The sequence below is a fragment of the Macrosteles quadrilineatus genome, unplaced genomic scaffold (genome assembly GCF_028750875.1).
Source record: "Macrosteles quadrilineatus isolate MER2022 unplaced genomic scaffold, UCM_ALF_1.0 Scaffold_5__1_contigs__length_97177068, whole genome shotgun sequence".
NCBI lineage: Eukaryota > Metazoa > Arthropoda > Insecta > Hemiptera > Cicadellidae > Macrosteles > Macrosteles quadrilineatus.
The window spans coordinates 95,834,853-95,858,669 of NW_026542598.1; the positions used below are offsets into that span (position 1 = coordinate 95,834,853).

Sequence of the window (23,817 nt, forward strand, 5' to 3'; positions counted from 1 at the left end):
TCAAAAAGCCTTGACACCTTTAAAATTCAATTATAGATGAAAAATCTACTTACGTAGTAGGGATGGTCAAGTCTCGAAATTTCGGGAAATTTTCGGGAAATTTTCAATCTCGTTACACGAGACGAGATTACTTTTTGGCCGAGATTTTTATCGAGACGAGATAAAAAAAAAAAAATAAATAAAAAAAATAAAAAACGCTTGCAGAAAGTCAATGCAATACCCGCAATACAGGAGCGTGTTGTAGTTGCGTTTCCTTTTCGAAGGCGTTCTTATTTAATTAATTCTTTTAATGTAAATATTACTTTAATTCTTTTAATGTAAATATTACTTTAATTCTTTTAATGTAAATATTACTTTCATTATTTTAATAATATTACTTTAATAACATTTGAGAAGTTTTGTTAAGTGTAAGCAGTGTGAGGAATGTTTTATTACTATAAAAAAGTCAAAACAAGTAACTATTTTATAAAAATTAATATTGCTTTTATTTTATGATTTATTTTATTTTAGGATAAGTTGAACTCTATCCTAACTGATATCACCATGTTTCCTAATTGTAGGCATTTTTAATAAGTTAGGCGTGATTAATAAAAAAATGTTATGCTGATGTTATTTAATGAAAGATTGTAAATATTCTTGCCTATTATCATTATTTTAGTATTTAAACAGTCATCTAACAATGTTACAAAATCAGGTAAAAATTTCGAACGTGCATTTCCCGTTGTGTATGAGAAGAGAAATCTCGTCTCGATCTCGTCTCGAAATTTTATGAGAAATAAAAAACCTCGTCTCGTCTCGTCTCGAACTAAAAATCCAATCTCGTCTATCCCTATTACGTAGGTATGCTAGGTGTGATTATTTTATGAGATAGCAAAACTGAAAATAGGAACCGCCAGTCAGCTGATACAGTGATGCCACAATCCAATGTTCCTCAGTAGACCTACGAAGTCGTCCTGTTTGATAGTTTCACACGGAAAATGTGTAAATACCGGCAAAACAATGTGCGTAATGTTTATTATTGTGTACAAGTGTTTGTATACTCAAGAAACATCAGTTGGTGAGATTTATTTAAATACTGTAGAAATGCTGCTGAAGATGAGCTGTAACGGCACAAAACATGTACAGCATAAAAAATTACTATGTTTGATACCACCTGAACCACCTACTTAAGTAAATTTTCACCTATTATTGTAGGTAATATGTTGATAATAGGCAGGGGTTGGTGGGCCAGACTTTGTTACTTCAGGTCAGGACTGATTCAGGTTGATTTGGGAAAGTATAGATTTTAAAAACATCAATTTTGAAACTTCAACCGGTTTATACAATATTGTAATCTACGGCTACCTCAAAATCGTGAAGGTTTTTCTGCGGTCATGACAAAACCATGAACATAACCTGCAAACAGGGCAAAATTGTAAATTTTCGATTGTGCATCTTCGCAGATGCTTTCTGGGATCACAAAAATAAAAGCTTGTCTCAGCTCACTGAGTTTGGCCCGAAACACCTGAGTTTGGCCCAATTATAATTTTTAGCCCGAATTGACCTCTCGGGCCAACTGCTGGCCTGACCTCACCCAAAATTATCTTGGACCTGCTGACCCTTAATACTACACTTGGCAAAGGTTTGCCGTTTATTTATCTCATTTAACAGTATGCACTGTGAGAACATAATGTTGTTAAAAAAGTATCATCCTTGTACTAACTTCTGATGGTTTATAATTTTTTAGTCCAGATAATGGGTCAATTCCGATATGTTTGAATGTAATACTTAACCCAAATAAAAGCACTCTTTGTTTTTTATGTGTTCGTCCTTTTATGGTTGAAGTAATTTTTAATCCATATCAATTACAGACACAACACTTATGAATTTATAAAAACCAGAGGAAGGGGAAGTTAAGACAGCCTTGTCATATTTTTTTTTCGACCACAATCACAATGCTTGTATTGTTTATTAAGTGTTTGTTTTTACCTTCCAGCCAACACACACGTAGCTCTGGATTGGATCTCTGGCAACTGGTATTTCCTGGACGACAGCAGAGAGATGATATTCGTCTGCACGTCGTCCATGAAACACTGCCTTATATTGATTGACGTCAACCTAAGCAAACCTCGAGGCATCGCTTTGGACCCCACTAGAGGGTAAGTGTGTTAGATTTTATCACAATGTGATGATTAATTGTAGCCTACTGTAGTGTTGAGATTATCTGCAGTAAGAAGTGATATGGCCATGTCCTTGCTGGCGTATTTTTGAAGCCTAATTGGAGTATCAGATACAGTAAATATTTTTTTAATATTTTCCTAACTATTGTCAAATTTAAGTTAATTGTTGTTAGACTAATGTTTGCTGTGTTTAAAAATATAATAATTTGCTCTGTAGTATATATGAATTAGGTTTTTTTCAAAGATCTACCAGGAGTGAGATGACTGAAGACTGTTTCTACTAGTGTGTTACAAGGGTTTACATCATAAATCACAATTTTTAGGCACAAAATGAAGCAAACTCTGACTGATGAGCCTCTTTTGCGTGGCCTGTAACTTAATATCCTGATTTTTCAACTAGGCCTATTTATTAATAGATTTGTTTAAACTTGGTATTGTTTGACAGGAAATTTAAAGTGCTAAGAATAGTGTTCCTGAAATATTTTTGTAAGTCTACCGTTTTAAAATAATTAAGTTATGGAAAATTATATGATCGCCATTTTGAAAAAACAAAATTTGTAAATTTTGACAGGTGTTTTTGGAAAGCAAATTCGTTGTGATTTTTGTTTTATTTTTATCCAATAAACAAAAGTTTTGGTACTTACTCACAGGACATTCTGTATATGCCATTTTAGGAAAAAAATCTTTCATTAATTTATTCAACTAACAAAACATTGTTTACTTTTCAATATAATTTTTTGACAGTCTTTTCTGCGATATATACGTTTCCAACTGTTTCCAGCTACATGTTCTTCACCAAGTGGGGTGTGACGTCACCCATGCTGGAGAGGGCATTGCTAGACGGAAGTGAACGCAAGACTCTGGTCGATCACAAGATAGTGTATCCGTACGGAGTGACCATAGACTACCCAACACAACATGTCTACTGGGTGGACACCTACCTGGACTTTGTAGAGAGAGTGGATTATGACGGGTCCAACCGACGGACCATCCGGAAGGGGTTCCCGGTGAGCATTAGTAATTACAGTCTTATCCGAGCAGAACTAGAAATTCAGGTGCCGGAACTATCTGTTGTGTACTGAACTTAAAAACCAATTTGCCTACATATTTTTTACAAGAAAACTGAAATAAATACTTCCCGGATAGGCTTTCACAGTCACGTGTAGAATCATAGATTTTTGGTGAAAACTTCAAACCCAACGTCAAGTGTATCGTCAAATTTAACACGGTGGTTGCCAGAAGACTATGATACTAAAAATGTGATATCCTACTTTTTAAACATAATTTTAGATTTTTAAAAATCTACTTTGTCATATACATGGATTCTGAAGAAATCCTTCATTAATGTACAGATTTCTCTTTAAATCTAATTTGTGATATAAAAATATTTTTATAATGGACAATATTTTAAAGTCGCATCGCCCAAAAACGTTTTATTTACTTTCCAGTTTTTAAGTTAAGGTTTAACAGAACATAAGAGCCTATGTTTTATAGAGTTTTGTTGGATGGACATGCTTAAGCTATTGGAAAAGATTCAGCTGAAACAAGACGTAAAAAAAAATGGTTTCACAAAAAATACAACTGCCATTGACTGCATTTTGGCGCTGTATGGTAAGTCAGTGGCTCAGTTGGTAGCGTCACAGACTTCGGGTCCAAGGCAGTAGTGTCGTGGGTTCGGATCCTGGTCACTGCCACAAACTTTTATCAGTACAGTTCACCTTCGTACTGCATCCCTTGCTTTGCTGGATACGTTCCACGCACAGATCTGTAGTCTATGTGCACGGGTAAATGCAAGGTTAAAAGAGGCTGCCAACCCCTTAAAAAAACCTTGTGCTAGATTTAACTCTTTCTCATCCAGGTAAGCCAGCTATCCTAACAACAATTCTCTACAGATTTGTCAAACAACTGTGTTGCAGGTTCAGAACTTGTACGACGTTACGTTACTGGAGAACAACTTGTTTGTGACGTCGTGGCGCAACCAAAGCATCATCAGACTGGACAAGTTCAACACAGAGAATCATCAGACAGTCACCAACATCAGCAGACCCTTCGCTATACATGTGTTCCATCGTCAGAGACAGCCTGACGGTCAGTGACTACTTGCTTGCTAAAAAAATTAAGAACATTTACAGTGGAAGTTGTTTGAATTGACTCAAGTAGCATTAAACAGTCTTATGCTAAGGGGAAAAATCCATCCACTCACCGATTTAGTAAGACTTTAAAAAAAGAGAAGATGATAAAAATTTCTTCTTAACGCAAGTTTTTGAAAACCTAACCATCACCTCAATGCACAGGTTAACTTGTCATTTTTTTCGATCTTTACTGCTTTTTTTCGATGCTGCTATAATCTGTAAGTGTCAAAGTAAGGTTTGCTAGAAGTTCTTTGACTGAAGTAAAACCTCTTATTTAATGGTAAAACAAGTAGCGATACCAGTGCTTTGCAAGAACGAGATAAAGAAGGGACCAACAGGAGGGGTTTTAGGTTAGGCAAAGTCGTGTCAGATAACGGTAGTTGAAATTATGTTAGGTTAGGTGCAACTGTAGTAATTTTAAATCCAGGCCTACTGTTAAAAAAATAATTTTCTTTAATTTAATTCAGTTTTATAGTGGGATAAAACTATCAGCCTTATATAGGTATAAAATAAGTAAATGTAAATAAAGCTTTGTGGTTTCTCTATGAGTTGCCATTTATTTACTTCCTCAAGTTCTACCTAGTCATTTTGGATGTCTATGGGGTAGACCGAATGGATTTGAAGAACTTAAATGCCTATGTTTTGTCTGGATTCATGATCACTCTTGGTGTAAATGTTTCACTTAAGTATTTTTTGCATTTATACAGAACAAATAGATCCACAGGCAGAAACCTTCAAAATTGTATCATATTACATAAAGTGGTACTTTGGATCAATGAAAGTTTTTAATGTTTGTGACTATGTTACACAGCTGATCATCCATGCAAGAAGGACAACGGAGGATGTCAACACATCTGTATTCCCGCGTGGAAGAAGAACATTGCCCAGGCGCAATGTCTGTGTCAGCCGGGCTATAGACTGGTCCGCAGCAGAAAATGTGTTGGTATGTTGACAACTCATGCTTGGAAGTACTTCTGTGGGTATTGCAAAATCAGTCGAGAGACGATACAGAAAGTGTATCCTGGAGTTGAAATTAGACATCCAGAACAGTAGTCCATTTAGGAATTTTGGAGGTTGCAAAAATACTAGCCAACGTTTTTGGTGTGTTGCAGCAATCTCATCTTTGGAACAAAATACAGTTTAACTATCAGTCATCTTCTGAACCCTAAGATTTGACTGAGGAAGCCTAACTTCCAGTTTATATAATCTTATTGCAACCAATGATTTAAAACCCAATTCGAGAGATAGTTATAGTCTCAAGCTAAGGGATGGTTGAAAAAAGTTTGATCTATTTTAGAGGAAAATTATTTCAGTGTTAATGGAGCCAGTTGAGTAAAATTATTTTCAGAAAAACCTGTGTATAGCTGAGACACAGTGATGAATATGTGTCTGTAAAATGATATCCTACTGTTGTACATCAACCAATTATTAAAAATGTAACATTCTCATATTAATTAGGTATAAAAGTATGTTTGTAATTAAAGAGTAATAATAATTTACTGTCAGTGAAACCGTCCGATTTCATGAACTGAAAATTTATTGACATTAATTTAAATGTTTAAAATTAGTACAAAAAAACAAAGCGGCACCTATTTTACGTTTTTGTCCAGTGGCCAAGCAGTCCTCGTTCCTGCTGTATGGCAAGGGCAGGCCCGGTATGATCAAAGGTATCTCCATGCTGCCCAAACTGAACAAACACGAGGAGGAGATGATCCCCATCACCGATCTGACCCGGCCCACAGCACTGGACTACGACGTGAAGACGCAGTTCATCTACTACTCCGACGGACAGAAGTAAATACACTTACATTATACCCTCTGCCATTACAGCTGTAGTTGTGATTCTAAAGTGAAGTACAGTAGACAACCTCTTCTAGGTATTAAAAAATCAAAATCTTAGCCAGAAGATTTTCAAGAATGTTATTTTAAAGGAAGACACAGATGAGTTCACGTGTTAATTGATGTCACTGCAATATATTTACACGTTAAATGGGTAATGGATTACTTCAAACTGCAAAACACTGCAATAAACTTTATTTTTCTGTTAATTTTTGTGTTTTATCCTTAAGATAATTCAGATAGTAAGCTAATTAGATGATTAGGGTTTGTTTGATTGGAGTTGTAATGTATTTACAGTTATCATTCATGACAAAAGTTGATTCTTAGAGAAACAAATAATAATAGTCTTACTGTTTGTTAAACCTGTTAAATATATTGTCTCAACTAAATAATGGTTTTTAAGAGGCTGGTTCAAAGGCTGTTCAAATATTTACCTTCTCACATAAGTCTTAGAACTGTTCTGGAACTGGACGAGGGTCTTAGTACGATCAGCGTGTTCAATGTTATCAATCTAACCATGTTGCAGGTTCGTCATAGACAGACAGAAGATGGATGGGTCCAAGAGAGAGACGGTGGTTGAGCGAGGAGTCAGCAATTGTGAAGGACTAGCCGTAGACTGGATGGGACGCAACCTCTACTGGACTGACGAGGGTCTTAGTACGATCAGCGTGTGTCGGATGGACCAACCAAACTACAGACGCACTCTCATACACGACCACAAGTTCCACCCACGCGCCATTGCGTTAGATCCTAAAAAAGGGTAAGTTTTGTACTTGATTTTAGTTCTTTGAGCTTCAAAGGTTGACATATTGGTTATCAAGAGGAATATAAGTAAAGTTTTCCTGATGACTAAGTGATTAAATATCGGTAAAACATACCTTACAACTGTTGCAACCTGGAAATCAAGTTTGGAACTACAAGCTTGGGCTTTGTATCTGTGATCAGGAGACAGTGTTGGTTTTTGTTTTTTGCTTAGTGAATAATGTATTACCATAATGAACATGATTATGATTGGTATTTACCGGTTGTTCCGTCTTCAGCCTGATGTATTGGTCGGACTGGTCAACCTCGACAGAGCCGATGGGAAAGATCGAGAGTGCTTGGATGAACGGAGAGAACCGAAAGGTGTTTGTTGACTCGGAACTTCAGTGGCCCAACGGACTAACTATTGACTACTTCACTCGCAAGCTGTATTGGTGCGACGCTTACCTCGACAAGATTGAGAGGATCAGTCTAGACGGAACTGAACGTCAGGTTTGTGATTGTCTGCGTTGATTCAGTTGACCCCTGAAACTTTTATCATTTAATTTTCCAACAACAATCAAATGTTAAACTGGTTTAAATAACCTATTGAAATAGTCACACTTTCATCTAAGGATAGGTGTGAGTTAATATTCCTGTCTTGCCACCTTTACTTGAGTTTTTTTGCATTAGCTTGATTACTCAACTATTCAATTCAGCCTCAGCCCAGCCTGAAATTTAAGTTGCTTGTGCACCTTGAATTATAAATAACACACCATTCATTACTTTTGTTAATTTGAAGTTAGACAACACTAAATTTGATAAAACAGTAAGGTCATCATAATATTCCTGTTTTTATCATTAATTAATCTTCCTACAGGTTGTATTTCAAGGTTCCCAGCTGGATCATCCGTACGGCCTCGCTTACTACGAAAATCTCCTGTTTTGGACGGAATTCCAAAAAGGAACCGTAGAAAGTCTGAACTTGGCTAACAACACGGTGACAACTCTGACTACAGAAAACCCTCCTCTGTTTGAGATCAGGGTGTTTGACAACAGCACGCAGACTGGTGAGTTGTGTGTTGTATCTTCAGTAATACAGTCCTGTTTGATTAAAGTAGACATTTTAAACTGTAGATCCAATGCACTGTACAACTTCAATAAGAAGAGGTGTGTTGCTGACAACTCTGAATTGTTTGCAATAGTGATGGGTAGAACTCTTGAAATATCCACAAAATGTTCTGGGTTTAGATTTCAGTATTTGTGATATTTTAACAGGGTGTCCACATTCTGGAAAGTCAGGGATAGTCATGGAAAGTCATGGAAAAAAATTTTGGTCATTGAAAGTCAGGGAAATAGGCAAGAAGTCATGGAAAGTCATGGAAATTTCCAATTATGGATGGATTTGAGGGGACCATTCAATGCTCTAGTCAGCTGTAACCCGGACTGTTGTAGCATTTTTCAGGATTTTTCACAAATGTTCGACAATTCAATTTATTACAGTTGTATTATTTTATGAGTCTTCGGTTCGTTTTAGTTCATTGTTGTACCTATTGTACTCCATTGTTATCTGTTATTACATATTTCAGTATTTTCTGCAAAATAACATGTCCAGGCAGTTATATTTGTGTGTGTATGTTATATTATAATTTGCGTGTAAAGTTCGTGAGTCATGGAAATCAATGGTAAATGGTCATGGATAGTCATGGAAAGTCATGGAAATTAATGACAAATTTTTTGTGGACACCCTGTTTAAAGACTGGAAAGGGCTCTACCCTAAATCTATCCGGGTGAGCCTCCGTCAACAACATTTTACAATCGGGTACATTAATAGCATGAGTTGATTTAAAAGCCTCTTTGCTAGTGCATTTTTTAATCTCCTTTTGGTTTGCTGCTACACAGAATCCTTTACCAAGCACCTTGACGAGAAGCGAACTATGCAATTCTTAAATTTACTGTCTCTTGAGGGCTTGTGTTTGGTTCTACTATCTTGTGATTGTGGCAGGCACCAACTTGTGTTTCGACTCTCTGAAATGTAACCAGCTGTGTTTGGCCACGCCGAACGGTCCCGTGTGTTCGTGCAAAGACGGATTCAGTGCTGCCAACACAAGGTGTGTGCCGCAAGCCAACTATACGCAGCCCTCCGACTGCGGCCCACAGGAGTTCCAGTGTACCAAGAATCTGCGATGCATTGACAACCGGTTTGTCTGCGACGGAGACGACGACTGTAACGACGGCTCTGATGAGTCCGTCGAACCTGGCGGGGCTTGTGGTGAGTTGGACCTAGAAATTAACTCATTAGCTTTTTGTCTTATCAGTTTGCCCATTGCACAAGGAATCTATGTCATTGAAGTAGTGGAAGACACAGACATGTAACTAGCTTAAATCTCCTTTAGGTAACAATTTTTATCAGCGGCATGTTAATTACTATAGTTTTTTAAAAGGAAAGTATCCATGCCAGGATTTTGAATTTGTATATTAAAGGGATAGGAAATATGCATGTGTCCTTAGAGTTAACTTTAGAGCTAATATGCTTGGGTTTTTACATTTATTGGTTTTGTTGTTGTGGTAGTCTGATCCAACTGATCAATAGCATACAGGATATAGAGTGTTGTATTGTTGGCCAAGAGATAACGCTGTAGATGGAGGATTTGAATACTGTTTCGAGGAGGTCTAGTGTGCAATTCATGAATTTTTCACCAGATTGTAGCAGAACTTTGTGAAAGAGATCCGCAAAAAATTAACGTTTTTGTGGAAGTTGACAAGTTAGGTGGATTAATGGTCAGTCAGTTTAGATAGTTTGCTACTTTTCCAAATCCTTACTTTGTGTGTCTGTTGAAAATATGTTAATATGTGTCTGTGTCTGTGTGTGTCAGATGTTGAGGAAAACATGGAAAAACAAACATAAAATAGTGGAATCATCCCTTGCGTTTACTGTTGTTTGTTGTACAGAGACACATCCATGTAGAGAGAACCAGTTCCTGTGTGACGGCACGTTGTGTATCAGCAACTACTGGGTGTGTGATGGTGACAAGGACTGCAAGGACGGCACTGATGAGCTACAGAGCCATTGCGTCAACACCACTTGTAGTCCGTCCCAGTTCACCTGCGCGCAGAGTCGCAGGTGTATTCCGAAGGCCTGGGTGTGTGACCTTGAGGTCGACTGCGGCGACGGCGACAGTTCCGACGAGAAACAAAACTGTAGTAAGTATTTTGTAAAACCTAGTCAAAGTGTGTAAAAACCTTATCATTATAACTCTTAATACTTCCCCAAAAACTTCAGATAATAGAATACTGAATATACTTTGCTGTTAACATATCCGTTTATTGATGAAAACATTATCGAGTATTGTGATTTATTCCAGAGTTTGCGGAATGTGATCCGTGGGAGTTCACGTGCAACAATCGCCTGTGTATTCCTCTAGATTACGTGTGTGACTCGGACAACGATTGTAGAGACGGAAGTGATGAGAAATTCTGTCAAGAGATCTGTGATAACAGCACCCACGTGAGCTTAGCTTACAAAATGTTATTCATACAAATTAGTGAATTTTTTGTATTTATTATTAATACTTTTACTTAATATACTGAGGAAGATAGAATTGAAATTACATATCATGAATTAAAGGGTTCCGGGCAGTTATGGCCCCAATGGTGGTTTATTCAGAAGTATTTAGAAGGGTAAGCCCTTCTCATAGCCCTCTTAGGACAAAGTATCAAATTTCATGTATTATAATAATTTTGTTTGCTATTAACTGCCTGGTCAACTGTTCTTAGATAAATAAATTATGTACCCATTTCTCCCTTCTGTCTTAATCAATTTCAAAGCAAAGCGCTTTTCCCCTCCAAAAAAGTATACTAATATACAATGTATAAAAAATTTGGTGTCACTTTTAATCCTCTTTCCAGAAAAAAATATAGATTTCAATGTGTTACTGACTACTGTGGAATATTGTTAATTTGTACTTCCCTAATTTAGAAACCTCTTTATACCATTTTTGCTAGGATCTCTAAATAAATGTTTTTAAATGGTCATGGTAAACTAACATTGCTTGTCTTACAGATCTACTGTGCAGCCGATTCAACATGTCTGTCACTAGAGAAGAAATGTAACGGTTTATATGATTGCTCCGACGGCTCGGACGAAGCGAAATGTGGAAACACCGATAAAGAGGGGAAGAACAAAGAGACAAAAGAGTCAAAACATAGGAAAAAGGAACAGTCGATGTGTGAAAAGAACGAGTTCCAGTGTAAAGATGTCGCACGGACGTGCATCAGGAAACAGTTTGTCTGTGATGGGAGGAACGATTGTTTGGACGGTTCAGATGAATTGAACTGCGGTAAGTTAATCTTTGTTGTTTGTTGTTAACTGTTGTGGCTGTGAAATGATATTTGTTCGGTCTTGAGATATGTGAATGAAGGTATTCCGGGATATCTGTCTTAATTTGAAAATGTTTAAGTAACTTGTAAACATTTAACTACTGTAAATGTAAAATGTAAAATAAAGCGTTTTCTGCCTTCTTAGTCACAGCTGTCTGTTTGTGGTGTAACTAAGTCAACAGGGTTAGGAAATATATGAATATATATGCAATGCAACAAGCTAAAATAATCAGAAAGTTCAGTCAAGTGCAGTTGAGCAAAGTCAGGGGTGAAAAAAGGGGTCATTTTGACCTCTCTTCTACTTGGGAAGATCTTGTTCATGTGCTAGGAAATGTTTTTTTCATGATAACAATACACAAGAATTAGCTAATGAAAAATAGCCTTTACTCAAAGAATATTTTGAGAAATCCTTCACCGACTTATGAGAGCTCCTTGCAGCCTGGCAATAGAAAAGTTACTTTATTTTGTTAAATCAACATGAAATGTAAATATATGTGAAAATAAAATTAACATCATTATTCTGAGGTGGGCTACAATCGTGGATTTTGTAATGGTAAATAGATTGTATAGCAACCATGAACTATTACAGATGACAAGGCGTGTAAGGGTAGTCAATGCAAGGGTGCGACCACCACACCAGCACCTTTAACCACTAGCTGTGTGCGACCGTCGCGACTGTGTGACAACGGCACAGTGTGTGTCGCACCTGAGCGGCTGTGCGACGGCAAGTACGATTGTAAGGACCTCAGCGACGAGGGGATGAGATGTGGTAAGTAGCCTTTGAGTATTTCCTAGGTAGAAATCATGTTGCGATGTTCACCATTGTTGTAACACACTTGAAAATAAAATGTATTTACTACTCAAGCACTTCTTGGTTAGTGCTTTCCAGAATGAATGACTGTTGTTAAGTCTGTTCAACATGATTTTAACAAATCTTATTACAAAGAAAAAAAATGTTCTATGAATAAACATTGGGACGCTTGGCTCTAGCCCATAATTTACACATTACTTCAGGTTAGACCTCGTCGTGGAATCACATTTCTTAATGCCATTGGCGATTAGTGGGATTTGAACCCAAAAACTCAGGACCAAAGCCTCAAACTCTACCACTAGACCAGACTGCTCCCCGACCTTATGTTAGATACATACATACATACATACATATCCTCTCCTGTTCCGGTTATCTTCAGGTCAGGGTTTTTACTAGGCATCCCCATCTTCTGTTCCTCCACGTGCCTCATTTCGTTACTAACATAACTAATTGGTAGACCGGTGACAAATAGAGTCTTTAAACTAGTTTCTTAAATCCCTATTGTTATGCCTTATGTTTCACCATAAGTTTTGTAAGAACAAGTGTTATTTATTGTTAATTTTTTTTACAAAATCGTTTACATAACCGTCGTCTGTCCCCAGATGAGAACATGTGCGGGTTCTCTGTTGAGTGTTCGCATACGTGTCACAACGCTCCAGAAGGCTTCACTTGTTCCTGTCCTGAACCGCTACACTTGCAGAGCGACGGGGTGACGTGCAATGAGTCGCCTCCGTGCGACGGCTGGGGAGTGTGCTCTCAGGGGTGCCAACCTGTCGGGCGACACCACTACAAGTGTACCTGTAACAGCGGCTACATACTGGAGGCAGACGACTTCAGCTGCAAGAGCAATCGTAAGTGACAGGTTTAAGGGAAGAGCTAGGTTACTGATTTGTTAGTGAAAAGGTCGTTTTTGGATGTTTACTTGAGGAAATTGGAGTTTATGTATTATTCTGTAATATTGCTTCTTCGTTATTGATATGTTAGAAAAATTGAATTAATATCTGACACTAAATTCAATCAGATTAAAATGCCATGAGGCTGACGGCGTAGAATATGTATTTTAAGGCGAGGAGTGGGTGAACAATTGATGTTGAATGAACTACAGCTTTATTACTAACTTAGGCCCTGTACACATGAGGGCGGCAGCCGCCGCGGTTGCTATTTCGCGGGAACCGCGGCAGTTGAAAGTACAAAGGAGCAAATGGGACCGTTCACATGCAACCGCCCACTTCCTGTCAACCGCAACTAACCGCGGCGGTCGTAGATTTCCCTTCGACCGCCGCGGCTCCCGTGCGGTTGAAGTTACTAGAGTTGGCATGAGAGCGTACACATGAGGGCGGTAGCCGCCGCGGTTGACTGCAGTTGCTACTATATATGATCACAGACATCTGCGCGCTTGCCCTGTGGACATCGCTCTCTGTATTGGTGAAGTGTGTAGCTGTGGCTGGAGTTGATGTAGTGCTCGTAGTGTAAGTTTAAATGGCCATGCGTGCTGCTGTGGAACCAGAAAACTTTGACACTGATCTGTTCATTACAGAAGTACAAAAAGAAGATACGTTTAGGACATAAACTAAAAAAGATTGCGTAGCAAGAGTTAGTTGAGTTTTTTGCTGAAAAGATTTGCCAAGCGTAACGCGTTTAAAAGAAAAATAATTGGGTAAATACAGTACTGGCTGTCGAGCGACGGTCAATTCACACCGCAACCGCAGCGTAACCGCAGCTTCAGCCGCTGCCATGTGTACGGTCCTAGGCGGCAGCCGCTGCGGCCACCGCCCTCATGTGTACAAGGCCTTAGATCAGCTCATTCTTTTGTCAGAATTCATATTTTAAAAGCCTAATGAATAATGATCAATGACAGCTGGGTCCAGTTTCTAACCAGTAAAAAGATTTAGACTTTTCTCAGGATCCAACCGTCTGCATCACAGATTTACTTTTCTAGCGCTATATTCAACTAGCTATATCGTTATGATTAACTAAAATGTTTTTCACCTTCTTTTGACATGAGCCATTTCATTGCAAAAATAATAGACTACTATACTATTTATATGTAGCCTAGAGTAAAAGTTCATTCATTCATTCACTTTACTTTTCTAAAAATTTTGGTGTTTCCTATTCTACTTTATGTTTTTACACAAAAAGAAAACACAAACACATATTTAGTTGGACCGAAAAATTATTTTTAACCCTCACTTATATTTCCAGTGACTGTTGTGCCATATGTGATATTCAGCAACAGACACGAGTTACGAGGAGTTGATCTTCAGACGTTCAATGTCAAAGCACTGATATCCAGCCTCAAGAACACCATTGCGCTGGACTTCTATCACACACCTGAAGCTGACATTATCTTCTGGACGGACGTCATAGACGACAAGATCTACCGGGGAACTCTCATTGGGGGATGTGAGTATGGCTAAATGTGTCAATATTGAGCTTTTGGATTTAACAATTTATATTGAGAATTTTTTTGAAACCATTGTTAGTTTCTACTTGTTATAGTTATAGTACTATTAATTTATTAATACTATTATTTGAATCTTTACATGACACATCTTTACATCTTTAGATCTTTACATGTTGACATTAGCAAACCAGATACACCGAAATACTTGCTTTCCCCTTCACTATATATTTATTCCTTATGTGTAAATACCATTTTATAAAGTGTGTAGTAGTTCAGTCAAAGCAAAGTATGTAGCAAGTGAAGCTGTGTACGGCTTCTAAGGTAAAGTCGAAATCAAAAACATCTGCGATCATGGCGACCACATGATTGCAGCAGATTGTAAACGTCCCCTACGATTGTGACAAAGTTAACTGTCAATTTCGCAAAACCTTTCTGCGTTTGCGGAAGTAGACGATCTGCTTGGCTTGACTTGACCCGAGCTAGCTATTTGATAATCATTGTCGTTGGCCCGAACCTGTTTGTCCACCCCGACTCAATAATACCAAAGACCAGCAGACCCCTAGTAAAAGGTGTACTTTGTGACCGGGTATCACAGATGGGAAAACCGAGAAAAATGCTTGGATTTTTCTCTAGGAGTGCTGTTGAACCCCTGTTTATATCAAACCAATTTTGGAAAATAATTTTCTAAAATCAAGTTTTTAGTAAAAATTGCCTACTCTGATGTACTAAGTTTACATTTGATCCCGATATCAAATTCCAAATAATCTCTCGAAGTTCCTCCACATTTCAAGGTATGCGCAAATTATACATCAAGGAATACATAATTCTTCTTTCTGGAGAAGTTTAAGCCTAATACATATTTGATGTAACACAGAATTCAAACATAAGTCTAATATGTGATTGCAGCTCTGGGCAACATAGAAGTGGTGGTACAGACAGGCCTAGCTACAGCCGAGGGACTGGCCGTGGACTGGATAGGAGAGAACTTGTACTGGGTGGAGAGTAACCTGGACCAGATAGAAGTGGCGAGGCTCAACGGCAGCTTCCGCCGGACACTCATAGCTGGGGAGATGGAGTCTCCCAGGGCTATAGCACTGGATCCTAGATATGGGTATGAGAATACTTAGACACAGATTGGTAGTGGTGATTACACCATTGACTTCTAAACATCCCAGTATATGGACTGATTACCATTTATTTGAGTTATTTCAATTTTGCTTGGTTACAATTTACAAATTTGGTGTATTTACCATTCAAGACCAAGCACCCAAGTATACATAAGCATTCAATAAAAATCTGTAATTTAAATTTACATAAGCAAACTCCGTCGGAGGCTTCAACCACTTTTATTTTATTTTAAACCTATTGAAAACTTTTAAATAGGGATTATAGATTATAATAGATGTGTGGTTCTGCCAACAGTCAAAGCTAAACTAAAGGAAAAGGACTTTTGTTACGATAGTAGACGCCCCTGATTCAGCATTTTTGACCAAATAAAGTAGAAAATTAAACCAATGTTGTAAATCCAACCTTGGAAACCCTTCTTGGTCGAGAATGCTGTAAGTGATTGTGAAATTTCAATTTTGTGGAATTGTAGAGTCCTAATATAATGTTTTAAATTTTAATTTAAACATGCTTGCCTATTAATACATAAATAACCACAACTATACAAGATTGTCAAACTAAATACAAGTAAATACTATTTAAAAATTAGTTAACGTCAATTTTTGTGCAAAGTGCTTTGTGATGACTCTTTCCCATCCAAGTGAGCCTGCAATCCAAACAGTTGCGTTCTAAACAACTATATGACTTATACAACTTTCACAAACTTTCTGAGGGTGATTGTGACTTTACCTACAGGCTGCTGTTCTGGACGGACTGGGATGCCAACGGGCCGCGTATCGAGCGCTGCAGCATGAGTGGAGAACATCGCAGCATTGTGATCCATGTAGACGAGGTCACTGACGGAGCTTGGCCTAACGGACTCACGCTGGACTATCAGCTGCGGCGGATATACTGGATAGACGCAAGGTAGACAATAGACAATTGCCATTGTTTGTGATTTCTTGAATAAATGCAATGGTATCACAAAATTATACATTTCTTGCTTTGCAGTGGTAAAGTTTGTATTGAATAAACTAACTCTTTCATTGAATAAACTAATTGTTCTACCAGTCAGTCCCAAAGTTGGTGCTTCGTTAGACAATATACAATAGTTTAAGAACCACGTCTACTGTTAGTTATTGTGTTGTTCACCATTCCCAGATCAGACTCTATACACACAGCGCTGTATGATGGAGCAGACCATCGCGAGGTGATGAGGGGTCATGTGTCACTGTCTCATCCGTTCGCCATCGCGCTATTTGAGAACCACGTCTACTGGACGGACTGGCGCACCAACTCTGTCATCCGAGCCAACAAGTGGAACGGCAGCGACATTACCGTGATGCAGCGGACGCTCACGCAGCCCTTCGACATCCAGATACTTCATCCTAGCCGGCAGCCAAGAGGTATCTGTGATGGTTTTACCCTCAGAAGAAGTAAAGAGTGATTGAGTTTGAGGTCACAATCATGATAAATTATATTTTTTCAATTACAGCTCTGTGCAACTCCACAGAATAGTTGGACACAGATGAAACACACTTATGGGACAACCGTGCGCTTTCAGCTCTGAAATGTACTTGTGACGAGCAAAGAAGAGCCCGAACAGCAAGCACTGTGCGGAAATTCCTATTGCACAGGGCAGAGGGTCTTCCTCCACCATGAGCATTATGGTACATGAGGGTGCGGTGTAGGACTTTACCCTAGATACCAAAGACACCACTTAAGTGTACCATAGAGTGTATCCTCTGTTTCTTACTTCTCTATGGCAGCCCAAAAGACTTTTTTTTTAATTTCTCAACACTTCCTTCAATTATTCTAAATTATAATACTAAAATCCACACCAAACAGACAAAGCAAGCCTGTGACACCTTTCAAGTAAAGTTATTTTTATTTTTTGTGTATGATAATATTCATTATTGTACAATTTCAGATGTCTACAATCCCTGTGGAGTCAACAACGGGAACTGCTCTCACTTGTGCTTACTAAACATCAACTCTACAAGGAAGTGCGATTGTCCTCACGTCATGAGACTGTCTGATGACGGTGTTACTTGTGTCGGTGAGTAACTTACAACTAGATGAAATAAGTCAAATTACTCAGTAGAAAATGTTAAGGATGTAACATTGAGTAAGGGCCTAGGTTTTTAGGATTTTTTGTAAAGATAGCAGGCTTACCTGAATGGGAAAGAGTCCAAACTGGCACAAGAGACTCAAAACTTACAGTATATACACAAAAATTAGAGTATGTCACTGTCACTGACAGCATTTCAGACCTGTTTTTACTTGTACCTATTTTTGCACAAAATCATTTTCCAAACTTTGACGACAAAAACTATTTTGACTCATAAAAGCTTAAAAACAGTCTAAATACAACTTAAATTCAGTTTAACTAATATTTTCGGCTGACTCAGTTGGGTAAAAAAATATATTGAATTAATTGTTGTTTTCAATAATTTGCTCCTATCTTTATAGTAAGTTTATGCTATGAATATAAATTTTAATTCTCTGAAGGATGTAAAGTTTGTGTTGTTGCGTGGTTAAAATCACCCTCTGTTTTCAGTAAATGAACGAGTCCTCCTATTTTCAAGAGCAAACGAGATCCGAGGTGTGGATTTGGCTCAGCCGTATTACCACACAATTCCCACCATCAGTTTGCCGCAGGTAGGCTTAAAAAAAAATAGTTTATCATGTTCTAGTTAGCTAGCAGTTTCAGACTCAAATATTTGTTGGCAACCGAACAAATTGCAAATTGAATTGAACAAATTGAGCAAATTGAATTGAACATTGTAGCGATTTACCAGCCAGCTTATGTTATTGAAGCTAACATTGATGTCTATTATAAAATGATTTTTACTTGTTATATGCAGGTACTACAGCCTACACAGCTAGACTATGTGGCGGCCCACAAGGCTATATACTGGGCAGACGGACAAGTCAACGAGGTCCGAAGAGCAGCTCTCACAGGAGGCACTACCTACAGCATCATTGATACTGGTAACTATAGGCTTTGTACTGCAATAGGAGTAGTTATAACTGTGTCGTTTTTTAGGTCTTGCCTCCTGGATTACTTAAAAATTATACTATTCTAGAGGCTACATACCTTGTAGCCAATTTAATTCTTGGTCATCTGGATGGCGATCGGTTTTGAAACTTTAAGATGTCATTGTCAAGTCCTAGACGTATGGTTTTCGACGTTTTCGTTCTTAGGAAGTCGTCAAAAAGTCCTCAAAATATATACACGAGACACGAACATAAACAAATATTTTTACGAAGATATGTACATACACCCTGAACTTGCAGCCCTCCGTGATATAAATATAAATTCATTGACGAGTGTACATTGTGTTTAGGAATCGACCACCCGATGGGGTTCGCAGTGGACTGGATCTCTCAGAACTTGTACGTCACTTCCAGCAACAACAATGTGAACAAGATACTAGTGTGTACGTTGGAAGGGGAGTATATCACTACGGTGTACCAGGCTGACCAACCCTCCGCAGCGGAGGTCAACGACGGAGCCTTCTGGGAGGTGAGTGATAAATATATATTCACTGTTATCTTAAATATTTTATTCAACTTCATTTGAAAACAATTATAAAAAGATTGTAATCTTTTTACTCAAAAGATACTTACTTGTGTTGCGGCTGGCTTACTCAAAATAAACGGTATAAAAATACACACCCTACATAGAGAAAAAAAAACACTCTGTCTAACCACATTCGAAAACTATGTACTTAGTATAATTTCATTTCATAGTTAGTAGAATTAAAACAAGAGGGTTCCGACCTGTGTGTGTTGTGTTAACTTTTTTTTAACAGGGTGGTAGTGGTTTCTAGAGTGTGTTCAGATTTTAATTAGGACTGCTACATTAACATATACTAGGCCTAGATAAAAAAAATTGTAATTATCTAACTATCACTATCAGTGGACGAGGGTGTTCTGCCTCAGTCTGTGTTTCAATTACAAAGACAAGTCATTCATAAGTGACAGAAAATAAGCTATAGTGGTCAATCATAGTAAATAATTATAATTTTCCTTTGAACACATTTCACGAGACGTACCATATTTCTAATTATTCTTTAAACACTCGTAGTTGGGCTCAGTCAGTTTCTGTATGTTACAGATCCGCTCTCTAGCCATTGACCCTCTGAGAGGGAAGATGTATTGGAGTCAGGTGTATCCAGGGGGTGTCAACTCCATCATGGCAGCTAGGATGGACGGGAGCGATTCTCACATGCTGGTTAGCCAACGGGACTACAAGATACTGGCTGGAGTCTCTAGTAAGTACATAGTAAACATGTATTTTGTACAATAGATTTTTTGTTGGATAGTCTGAGTGGAACATTTCAACACTCATCTACTCAAGGGTTCAAACTGGGTAAACACTTATTTTAGCAAATGCTACAAGCACACAGAGAACTGTGAGAAAGGTATTGCGTTGCTGCGGAGCGTCGCATCGAATAAAGGCCTTCGGAAAAATAATTAGAATTTTGTGTTTCCAGGTCTTGTGGTGGATTACAAAGACAACCGGTTGTACTGGGTGAACACGGAGACCAACACTATCCAGTTCTACGATTTTGTACTGCTGATAGTGAAGGACATCCATCTGTCTGAAGGGGTCAGTCCGACAGCAGCTGTGGTGTATAATGACACTCTGTACTACGCTGACCACGCTGAGGAAGCGATACATGCAGTGGACAAGAACGACGGAAGCAACCACTACGTCGTCAGGAACAACACTGGTAAGCAGTTTAATGGATTTTTGTGCACATTTTCCACAATTTTCAGGACTTGTAGGGAGAGGAGGTAAAAATTCTTGTTTACCGTATCCTGGTCAAGGTTCTTCTCGGAAAAGAGAATACCGTGAACGAACTGTGACACACAGGTCCAATTGCCACCCTCCGCCATTATCAGGATGACCGTGTCCAGTGTCCACTGACAACAGTCTACATGGTGTTGAATGTTTATTCAAAAGATTTGTTAAGTGTCAGTTGTCATTTTTACTCTCAAATGTGATGTCTCAACATTGACGACCTCTGTTTCTCCAGGTAGTATATTGTCCATCAAGATCTACGACCCACAGTCCCAGCAGGGGGAGAACGCCTGTTCCATCAACCGAGGCAACTGTTCTCATCTGTGTTTGCCTATCTCGGCCAATAAGAGAGTCTGTCGCTGCGCCACTGGCTACACTCCCGACCCCGCAGACTCTACCAAGTGTGTCGGTATGTATGCCATTATGTTTTGGCTGGTTGCTAAATTGCTATTCATGTGAACAAGGATCTTAATTTGAAAGAAATTTCTTATGTACACTTTCTTTACTTCCAACGAGGGTCGTTCGTAAATTAAGATTGTACAAATATTTAACAACCATCTTTAAATTTTCTTTACCTTTTACCCAAATTTTGAATGTGCTCACACGTTTCTCCATTTATATTAGATTAGTAATGGACTTTTATGGGTGGAATCTTGAACCACAGAATGTGATTCATACTTGGCAGGAGCGTAAATTTTTCTTCACATTGTCATCCCACTTAAACACTCACTTGCTTGTAAAAATCTAGAAGTTTCACTGGAAACCTTTTCAAAATCATTCAATGACCTGGATATTTGTAACACCTTTTTAGTTAAACTAAATATGCACAAAACTTTTAACAATGACCAAACACAATTTAACATATGTAACTACTACTCTTTTCCCAAAGGTTTATTATAGTCCAGTCAATGAATCAAACATGACTTCCAAACAAAACAATATGGAGGGAAATGTTTGGAACACAATTTCTAATTCTGTAACTTTGTTTGGTACTGTTAGGACGTGAACATATCAAAAGTCGCCGCCCATAGCCTTTGAGCTGGAAGAGGAGGTATGTTTTTGAAGGTCTCTCAAAGGCCAAGATTTAGTGCTATACAGTAATTTCTCACTAACGATTCACTGTTTTCTACCATATTATTGACATGTTCGTGTTGTAGGCACTGAGGAGTTCCTGTTGTATTCTATCAACTGGGAAGTAAAAGGTCTTAGTCTTGAGTCCAACCACACAGACAGTCAAGTTCTGGGACCCATTTCAAGAGTATCCATGGCTACTAGTATAGACTTCCATGCAGGTCAGTGGCTATTATGTACTGCAGTATCGTACTGTACTTTATAAAGAAAAGCCGAGTGGCTAGATTCAGTTAACTTACCTGTGAAAATTAGACTTATATTTAGGGATGGTCAAGTCTCGAAATTTCGGGAAATTTTCGGGAAATTTTGGCTGAGATTTTTATCGAGACGAGAATAAAAAAAAAATTAAAAACGCCTGCAGAAAGTCAATGCAATACCCGCAATACAGGAGCGTGTTGTAGTTGCGTTTCCTTTGCGAAGGCGTTCTTATTTAATTAATTCTTCAAATGTAAATATTACTTTAATTATTAACATTTGAGAAGTTTTGTTAAGTGTTAGCAGTGTCAGGAATGTTTTATTACTATAAAAAAAGTCAAAACAAGTAACTATTTTATAAAAACTAATATTTTATTTTATGATTTATTTTATTTTAGGATAAGTTGAACTCTATCCTAACTGATAGGCCTATCACTATGTTTCCTAATCGTAGGCATTTTTAATAATTTAGGCGTGATTAATAAAAAAATGTTATGCTGATGTTTTTTAATGAAAGATTGTAAATATTCTTGCCTATTATCATTATTTTTGTATTTAAACAGTCATCTAACAATGTTACAAATTCAGATAAAAATTCCGAACGTGCATTTCCCGTTGTGTATGAGAAGGGAAATCCCGTCTCGATCTCGTCTCGAAATTTTATGAGAAATAAAAAATCTCGTCTCGTCTCGTCTCGAACTAAAAATCCAATCTCGTCCATCCCTACTTATATTAGAAACTTTAATATGCGACAACATGCAATTTCAAATTTTTACTTTTTGCATAGACCTTATACAAAAAGATAAGTAGTTTATTCCTTTTAGTGCTATAGCTCTTTTACCCAATGGTGTACTGAAAACTGCTAGGAGTACAGGAAAAATCAAATAGTCACTCTTTGGGATGCTCACAGTGATGCCGATAAGTACATGGCCTCTGTGAGCCATAGCACTAAGAGGGTTAAATTTCTAACACCTCAACTCTCCAAATATTAAGGTCAAATTTGTGTTAACTGTATGATAATGAATAGTACAAAATATAACATGTACATAACAGCTGTTTTACTTCCAGGAAGTGACTATATCTACTGGGCGGACAGCGATCACGGGACTGTAACCAGGATACATCGAGACGGAACGGGACGCGAGGCAGTCGTAGAGCACTTTGAAACTATGGATAGTGTTCCAGTGGACTGGCTTACTGGTTAGTACGACACTTAAATAAAACATTGGAGTGATCTTAAAAGATTGTGTAATAGTTTTGAGCCAGACTGTATGCTACTATTCCCTCACCCTAACTCAAAACATTTATTGCTTGAAAACGCTGTCAAGGACTACAGGGATTGTGTTATTTTTCTGTAGATGTAAAGTTGTGTTTCTTTTTGTGTCAAAGTGTTTGGTCCTTCCCAACGTGGAGGTAAGCCAGTGCTATCCTCATAAAAATCCTTACCATTTAACTCTGTGTTTCATCCTACGCCTTGTATGCTACTACTGCACTTGCGTGTTGGTTAAGTTTCTTCAACATTTAAAAAGTAAATCTTACTAACATCGTAAAATGTAATACATGAATTCCAACAGTATTAACTAAAACAATCCCTACTTTTGGCATATTTTGCAGCACTAATTAAAACTAAAGATATTTGTACAGTTTGAACCATTTTAATTACTATAAATACTAATTTAAGTCCATAATCTTGTTAGAAAGAATTCAATCAAACTACAAATTGATTTAGTTTGCAGTAAAAATTTCATGAAAACTCTATATTTATCAAATAATTCAGAAACAAGAATTCGTTTACTACGTTCTTTGTTTTATTTTCAGGTCTGGCTGTTGACTGGATTGCAGACAATCTCTATTGGACCGATCCCAAGCTGAACGTAATTGAAGTTAGTCGTGCGGACGGCAGCAGTAGGTAAAAAAAAAAAAAAAAATACTAATCCAGAGCTTTTTGGTAACATATTCGGTTTTGGTTACATTTGTCCCTACTCAAATACTGCTCTGCAATGCAATGCTTTTGATGAAATACCATTGAACTTAAGTACTATGGTGCAGTCGTAAAAGTTTTAAAATAGAGCTGGGACTTTGTTTCCTTGCATTTCCTTATCACTGTA

At 37.8% G+C, this 23,817-nt stretch overlaps 1 protein-coding gene across 1 annotated transcript in view; it reads left to right on the forward strand.

The window, feature by feature from the left end:
- LOC128993960 (low-density lipoprotein receptor-related protein 1-like) overlaps positions 1–23,817 on the forward strand; it is an 88,377-nt gene that overhangs the window by 21,686 nt on the left and 42,874 nt on the right. The window contains exons 8-35 of the mRNA XM_054418106.1: positions 1,976–2,138; positions 2,941–3,166; positions 4,076–4,247; positions 5,103–5,234; positions 5,902–6,085; positions 6,657–6,890; positions 7,171–7,384; positions 7,752–7,941; positions 8,877–9,143; positions 9,824–10,075; positions 10,237–10,379; positions 10,935–11,211; positions 11,841–12,020; positions 12,665–12,913; positions 14,265–14,465; positions 15,373–15,577; positions 16,327–16,497; positions 16,732–16,976; positions 17,501–17,629; positions 18,131–18,231; positions 18,438–18,564; positions 18,921–19,099; positions 19,694–19,850; positions 20,073–20,312; positions 20,619–20,792; positions 21,541–21,675; positions 22,778–22,909; positions 23,528–23,618. Of these exons, the coding sequence (XP_054274081.1) occupies positions 1,976–2,138; positions 2,941–3,166; positions 4,076–4,247; positions 5,103–5,234; positions 5,902–6,085; positions 6,657–6,890; positions 7,171–7,384; positions 7,752–7,941; positions 8,877–9,143; positions 9,824–10,075; positions 10,237–10,379; positions 10,935–11,211; positions 11,841–12,020; positions 12,665–12,913; positions 14,265–14,465; positions 15,373–15,577; positions 16,327–16,497; positions 16,732–16,976; positions 17,501–17,629; positions 18,131–18,231; positions 18,438–18,564; positions 18,921–19,099; positions 19,694–19,850; positions 20,073–20,312; positions 20,619–20,792; positions 21,541–21,675; positions 22,778–22,909; positions 23,528–23,618 (5,170 nt within the window). The remainder of the gene's footprint in view (positions 1–1,975; positions 2,139–2,940; positions 3,167–4,075; positions 4,248–5,102; positions 5,235–5,901; positions 6,086–6,656; positions 6,891–7,170; positions 7,385–7,751; positions 7,942–8,876; positions 9,144–9,823; positions 10,076–10,236; positions 10,380–10,934; positions 11,212–11,840; positions 12,021–12,664; positions 12,914–14,264; positions 14,466–15,372; positions 15,578–16,326; positions 16,498–16,731; positions 16,977–17,500; positions 17,630–18,130; positions 18,232–18,437; positions 18,565–18,920; positions 19,100–19,693; positions 19,851–20,072; positions 20,313–20,618; positions 20,793–21,540; positions 21,676–22,777; positions 22,910–23,527; positions 23,619–23,817) is intronic.